The sequence below is a fragment of the Olea europaea genome, unplaced genomic scaffold, assembly GCF_002742605.1.
Source record: "Olea europaea var. sylvestris unplaced genomic scaffold, O_europaea_v1 scaffold1828, whole genome shotgun sequence".
Lineage (NCBI taxonomy): Eukaryota > Viridiplantae > Streptophyta > Magnoliopsida > Lamiales > Oleaceae > Olea > Olea europaea.
In genome coordinates this window covers 122,429-130,364 of record NW_019236042.1, presented here as the reverse complement: position 1 = coordinate 130,364, position 7,936 = coordinate 122,429, and the positions used below count along the sequence as shown (strand labels likewise).

The 7,936-nt window shown below is 33.5% G+C and overlaps 1 protein-coding gene across 1 annotated transcript; it reads right to left on the bottom strand.

The window, feature by feature from the left end:
* Positions 1–4,960: 4,960 nt before the first annotated feature.
* LOC111378516 (probable inactive receptor kinase RLK902) lies at positions 4,961–7,490 on the bottom strand. Its single transcript, XM_023001729.1, has 2 exons — positions 6,965–7,490; positions 4,961–5,569 (listed from the first exon to the last, which is right to left on the bottom strand). Exons 1-2 carry the CDS (start codon positions 6,996–6,998, stop codon positions 4,992–4,994), a joined length of 612 nt encoding a protein of 203 aa, XP_022857497.1. The 5' UTR covers positions 6,999–7,490; the 3' UTR covers positions 4,961–4,991.
* Positions 7,491–7,936: the final 446 nt, after the last annotated feature.

The following is a 7,936-nucleotide window of genomic DNA, read 5'->3' as shown; positions in this document are numbered from 1 at the left end:
TTGGCACATGTCCCAATCTCTAGAAAATCTGAATGTGTTGATTGAGAGTGTGCAATGCAAGCCTCGTACGCATCTAATGGATTGTGCAGTAGAAGTGTTTCCCGAACCACCTTTTCAATCACATCAATCTGGAAGTAGCTATCTAATTCTGTGGGTAACTTCATAGCCTTGAAAACATTAAAAGAAATATGCTCTTCTCCAAGTCTCAGAATTAACAACCCTTTCCGAACGTCAATTAGAGCTCTACCAGTGGCCAAGAATGGTTTGCCCAGTATCAATGAAATATCCTTGTCTTCTTCCATATCTAAAATGAGAAAATTGATGGGAAAGATGAATTTCTCCACTTTGATAAGCACATCTTATATTATCCCTCTTGGATGTATCAAAGACTTGTCAGCTAATTGCAGTGTCACATTGGTCTCTCCTAATCCAAGTTTTCTGGAGACAGAGGCATTAAATTAATACTTACACCAAGGTCACATAAAATTTTATCAAAATAAACTTTACCGATAGTGTAAAGGACAATAAAACTCCCTGGATCTTTCAATTTTGGTGGGAGCTTTTTCTGAATTCTTGGGTTGCATTCTTTAGTTAACATCACCATCTCATGCTCCCCAAGCTTATGCTTATTTGATAAGATGTCCTTAAGGAACTTGGTGTCAGTAGGCATATGGACTAGTGCATCGACAAATGTGATGTTTATGTGGAGCTTCTTGAAAAGCTCGAGAAACTTTTTATATTGCTGCTCCATCTTCTACTTCTTTAGCCTTTGGGAAATTGGAATGGGGGCTCATAAGGGTTGACCTGAACTATTGCCTTATCTTGTGATGTACTAAAACCTTCTTTTAGAGTAGATTCCTTTATCCACTCATCCTGCTCCGTAGTCTTACTTTTTTTTTTTTTTTTTTTTGCAGGATGTGTTGTTTCCTTGTTTATACTCGACCTCTTAACGTGTATTTCAGGTAGTTGCACCCCACTTTGAGTTGTAATTGTCTTAGCATGCTATTTTGGTTGATTTTAGTGTTACTTGGCAAACTACCTAGTGCTCTGCCAGTCAAAGTAACTACTATCTATCCCATTTAAGTCTTTAGATTTTTGATGGTGGCGGCATTTTGATCTTCAAGAGTGGCTTCAATTTTCCTCATGAACTTATTGTTTGCCTCCATGTACTGATTAGTCTTTTCCATGAATTTTCCGAACATCTCTTCTAGTTGAGGCTTTTTCTCTTGCTGTTGATACTGACCCTGTGGCCTATTTTGATTTTGGTTGCTCTAAGAGAAATTGGGGCGCTCTTTCCAGCTCGGGTTGTATGTTTTCCCAAACGAATTGTTCTGTTGGCGTTGTCCCCATTGAGTAAAATCTGCCTGCTCCATTTCTTGTGCTAAGATTGGGCATTCTGCTATTATATGTTCAACTCCACATTCCTCACAACTAACCTTCTTCGTCTGTGTTGCATGTGTTGATTGTGACATGTTTTCTACTTTACAGAATAGAGAGTCAATCTTTGTAGATAAGGTAGAATATGCATCCATTTCATAAACTCCCGATGCCTTTTATGAACTACTCGTTTTGATGTTCACATAGCTGTTTAGTAGCCGTTGTCTTGAATAGTTTCAGTACTTCATCAATTATTTTTGTGGACAGTGACCCATTGGATGATGAGTCAACATACTTTTAAACCTATTCCATGCTTCATCAAAGTTCTTTAAATTGCCTTGATAGAATAAAGATATATCGTGCTTCAGTTTTGCAATCTTGGCGGGCGAGAAGAACTTGGTATAAAACTTTTGTGATAGATTGTTCCATGTAGTGATGCTGGCTACTGGTTGAGAGTCCTGCCATTCAATTGCTTTGTCACGCAATATATGTGGGAACAACCTCAATCTAATAGCATTGTCTGAGATCCCCTAATATTTGAAGATTGTCACATCTCCAAGAATCGAGAGATGTGCGTGTGTGGATTTTCTTCAACTCTGCCGTAAAATTGATATCCATTTTGAAACAGTTGTATCACATAGGTCTTCATTCGAAAGTTAGGCTGCTCAAACGATGGATACAAGATGCTTGATTAGCTTTGAATTATTTGCGGGTCATGAAGTCTTCTACAAGCATGTTGCCTTCATCCACTCCCATTTCTTCATTGGCTTGAAAGAGAGGATTATTCTGCACGTTAGCCATTTGTTGGTGTTGTTTTGCTTCTCTAGTTTCCCTTTTCATTCGATGAAAAGTTCGCTGAATTTTCGGATCAGTTGGAATTAATTCTCCTCCACTCAATCTTGACATGCAAATCTATGAAAAGACCAAAAGTAGCACTTAGATACTAGAAAAATAAATAAATCTAAAATTGAATAACAAAACGAAATAAAAAAAATAATATATAAAATAATGTTTGAAATAGTGCCAAGAAAATTAAGATTAAACGGATACTCAATCCCTGGCAACGGTGCCAAAAACTTGATTATGAAATATTGATTTCAATCTAAAATCACTGCAAGTGTACGGTTCGTTAACAACTAATAAAGTAAAAATTGAGTCTGAATATCGTTCCATAGAGACTGAGTAGTGTAATTTTATCTAACTCGGCCTTAACCGAAAATGATTTTTCAAATGAAAATTGTAGTAACTTAAATTAACCCTAACTTAACCTAATATGCAACTATGTATGACTCAAACGAACTAGGATGAAAAATGAATGTTTGAATGCAAGTTTGATGTAATCAATGAATATAAAGCACACTAGGATCACAAATCCACAAGCAATGCTCACTTTTAACCTTAGTTCCCCAATTTGACAACACATTGAATTTTTGAAGAATCAATGCTCATAAATCTATCCAACAATCTCTTTTGAGTAATGTTGAACCTACTCCCATATAGCACCAGCTTATATCTCCCGGGCTAAAGTTTTCGTATTGGTAATTGTTCCTTGATGTTGGGCATTTGCCCAGTTATACAAACTTCCGAATGTTGCATTTTAGTCTTCGAATTCGATTCTTGATTCTTTCAAATCCTTTCTCTTTCATTTTCAATCATTTGACTTTTAATTGCATCCAATGGAATCCGCAGCACCTTTAATCTTCATTTTGTGGTCCGAATCAACTATTAAAATGTTACAATTTAGCCCTCATACTTTGAATTTTCCCATTTTTCTTTTCCACTTGTTTAGAAACAGGTCCATCACTAAAATAAATGAAATTTACCAAAATTAAGTAATAATCAACACTTTCATGATGTAAAAGCTTAGGAATATGGTCAAAATAAGTGCACAAAATATACTTATCAGCCTTCACAGGATCTATCTCTACTTGAACTTGTTTTCTCATAAATTTATATTGAATTCATAGTTATCTTTGCTCCAGATTCTCACAAAAGGTACCAATTTATTAACCTTAAAAAAGGTGATCAACAAAATTCTTCTCATCTAGCCATGATTTTTTTCCTCTATAACTCATCGTTAAACAATTAGAGAGGAGAAAATGAATATTTTGGAGGAATATATTTTGATTTCAGCATGCCTTTCTTCATCCCAAGCATACCTATTTATATATTTTTAGTACGGCTATGGGATAAATAGGTCTTTTTCACTTAGTGACGTGGTGGATACTAATTGATTGATTCTTAACAGATTCTATTATAGTTCACGTTTTGCTTGTCAGCTTACATGTACTTTATTTGTCTTTATATCTAATTTGTTCACGTGTGCTTTATTCATGAATGTTGCTGATGTTGAGTATTTGAATGTCATTGGTTCACCATTTTTTAATTGCGAGCTATTGCACTTGCCGATGTTTGCTTCTACTTCTTAAGGTTCATAATTAATAATATGATCGCATATCTAGGTTATGTGTTCATCAATATTTCTTTTATGAGTTTTTTCTAATTCAAGAACCACTATACTTTGCGTTATCCTAGGTTTAGTTTTCTAGTTTCTATTGCATTTTTACTTTGCCCATGTTTGGCCCCCATTACATTAAATTATATTACATTTCATTTTTCTCTCTCCTATTTTCAATCACACAATCTTTCATAAAATAATATTATAGGTAAATCGAAAATTTTTACTTCTTTTTCAACCATTCATTTTTCAAAAAAATACTATTCCACTCATTTTTAATTCGAAAAATGGGGGTCAAATGGGGGCTTATTTATATCTTTTACAGAGATATAGGATGTTCATACGTAAAAATAGGTTTAATCCTACTCGAGAGACATTATGAAATAACTTGCTAAAATTGATTATAAATTCAAGCTAGTGGTGGTCAATATTGAGAAACTGAAAAATAATCTGGAAAATAAAGGTGAGTTAACGTCCTATTTTTTTTTCACATACGAGATTTCTCCAATATTCTTATTCAAGCTTTAGTTTAATTTAATTAGGTTTAGTTAAAAATCCAAATTCAATTTAACGTTTGCATGGTGAGTCCTTCCGTTGGGATCCACTCGCTGCAAAATTAAAAGTTAGGGTTCAATTTGCTTCAAATGGAAGGATGTGACCTACTTCCTAATTCCTACATTTCCCTTAGGCTTTAATCTTCGCCATATTTCTTCTTATATACAAGTACTCGATTGCACGCACAACAAATACAAGGGACAATGTTAGTATCCTCAAATGTAGAAGTCTTATCAAACTTGACTAATTTATATAAACCATTGTACTACTTTGTCAAATTGATATTATATTGATATGTACAAAACATAAAAAGATATAACACGTTCAACTGAACAAATTTGAAATCTATATATTATAATAAATTAAAGTATGTCGGTTTCAACTTTTGTGATAACATCAAAGGAAAAAAAATAAAAACTTTGTTCATCCTAATAATCAATTTTGTGTAACAGTAGCGACCATTATATTTAAAATTATGATTAAGTACAAACATTATAATCATGTTTAACATGTTTAGTTGAAATAACTGAAAATCAATCATTATAAATAAAATAAGAAGTAGAATATAATTTGTTCAATGACCAACATTTACAATTTTTCATCATTTTTCAAAACTACACGTTTCCCTTATCTGATTTGTGACAGCAGCCATTGAAGGTCTCCTATTAGGATACTGAAATGTACAACACAAAGCAAGCTGTAACAGTTGTACCAGTTGCTCCCCTATGCCAGAAGTGTTATAGTAACCATGTAGTGCATTATCAAACACATCAATTAGGGGCTTCTCTTGAAACATGGATCTCACCCAATTGGGTAGGTCAGTACCCTTTTCCTTGACATTAAGTGCATTTGTGGGAGCTTTGCCAGTTAGAAGTTCAAAGAGAAGGACGCCAAAGCTATAAACATCGGATTTCTGAGAAACTTGGTGTGCATTTGTCACCTCGGGTGCACAATAACCAATTACGAGGTTTGGTATAGGTTTAGTGTCCGAGAAAAGTTGGGCGAGGGCATACTCGGAGAGATATGCATCGAAAGAACTGGTAAGAAAAACGTTGGATGATCGAACGTTCCCGTGGAAAACGTGTTGTGAATGGAGATATTGGATAGTACTAGCAGCTCTATAGGCAATGCTACACCTTACTTCCCAAGTGAGAGGAGTCTTATCTGCACCTCCATTCCCTATGTAGCATTGCAAGAACATAAATAACTCTATATACCTTTAAATCTGATAATTTTGACAGGAAAATAAATAATTATGTGGACAATGAAATTTTTTGTTTTGGCACTCTAATTCTCTACAACTTATGCACTCCATAGACCAAATCACTAGATATGATATTTAATTAAGAGATTAAAGTCAAATAATATATAGGCATTGAATCTTTTATTTTATAGCCCGAAGTCATATATGTTGAACTCATTACTAGATTTGATATTTAAAATTTATTCATCTACCGAAATTTGAGAACTAATTAAAAAGAAATTTCTCAAGGCACAGAGAATATTGCTCACACTATACAAATTCAACTCATCCGAATGGTTTACAATTGTACTATTAAATTCCAGGCTAAACAAGCTGATTTCGTAATTGTTCAAGTGGAAAATTAACAAGAAACCATCTATCCCCATGAATGTTATTTATGAGGGATATATTTGGTACATAATACTACAAAAGACGGATCAAGTTTAAATATGAAAAAGAACTAAAAATCTTGTTTGTTATATTGTTCGTTTCTATCTAATGCTGATTATCGAGCATGTACTTGGTTCCTACCTATTTTTGTGGAAACACATCTATTCCCTAAACCATTGTCCTTAATGTGACTGTGTTACACTCCAAGAAGAGTATTAGCACAGGCAGAACAATAACATTACAGTTTTCACCTGGAAAAGAATAAATTCAGTGAATGGCTGTAATAAATTAGACCAAGAAACTAATTAATGCAATACTTAGCAATGAAACATTTCAAAAGATGTAAATGTAAGCTCCACATTTTCTCTATATAACCTACGAGGGAACACTCATCTGGAAACTCAATAAAGCCATGAATACAGAAAAATTCTAATATAACTTGTACCGACACTGATGTGGCTTCCATCTTCCAATAATTTCGCACCATGTGTTGTTTGTAAGATTTTTTTGTCAAAAACTTCTGTAAATATAGCATTGTTCCTGGAAACTTATTGCTAAAACCTCCTTTAACGTACCTTCTTAGCTTTAGCCTATGACTCATGATTTCAAACTATTTACAAGAACTTTAGAAATTTTTTATTCACATATTTCGAAGGATCTATAAGTAGTACCCAGTTATTCACTATTTATTTTTATTTATTTATAATTAAAACTGTTTATAAACACTTCTTAATCATACTTTCATTTGCCTTAACAATCGTCCTTCTTTCAGACCATGTTTTCCAAATTCTTAAGTTGTCTTTTCGCCCCCATCTTCCCGACAAGGCTACTTACTTCATCAATATAGTGATGTATTATGATATGCTTGATTAATAAATGAGAAAAAGGGACTATTTATTTCTTCGAATGAAAAAGAAAAACATTATTAGATATGTACTTACCGTGCAAAACAAAAGCCAAGCTTCCCATGTGCATATAATCATACAGAAGAAGTCTCTCATTCGGATGATAACAAAATGCTTTAAGAGGAAGCAGATTTTGATGAAGAAATTATGATCCCAACTCTTTAACTTTCTCTATGAATTCCATCTCAGACAAACAACCAATAATCTTCAACCTCTTGACAACCACAGCATATTTTGGAACCTTGTAACTTGTTCCAAAAGTACCCTTTCCCAACACCTCAGCCGATGATCCTAGCAACTCCTCTAGTCCATATTCTCCAGAGCCATCCTCACTAAAGAACACCAATTTACTCTCTATACAATCTGTTGGGCTCGAAGCCATCATATAAATTCTTCTTGGACTGACTCCTCTTCTCGTCACTCTCTGTGTGCTAAATCTACTTGATGATTTAAAAAAAAAAAAAAAAAAGTCAAGATCTTAGCAATGACAATCGGCAATAGCTTTGATGGGATTTGATATTATTTGATGATCCAAAGGAGAATATATATTCATTGACTTCTTCCTTTCCTTGTGTTTTCATCAATTTAAGATGTTCCTATACAGACAAAATGTTGCTGCATTTTGATACAGTGCCAGGGTGGAAGAAGACATTGGCATATTCTTGATTCCCACTATTTTTATTTTATTTTCTCTCTAATTGTTTATACCTTTGAACCATTCTTTCATGCTTATCAACAAAGGAACTCTTATTAAGAAGAATATTGCCACTGCAATTTGGGTGGTTATAGTAATTGACGTTTTTCTTTTTGATGCACTAATTTTTTAATTGCATTAAAGATTTTTAATTTAAATTTATTGTCGCACTTATGTTTCATTTTTTTGTATTTTAGTTTTATTTTTATTTTTTGTTACATTCTGATGCTCAACCTTGTATTAAATTACGCATCTTGTGTCTAATGACAATTTTCATTCAAAAAATTTGTTATGAGGGCATAGAAAAACTTATG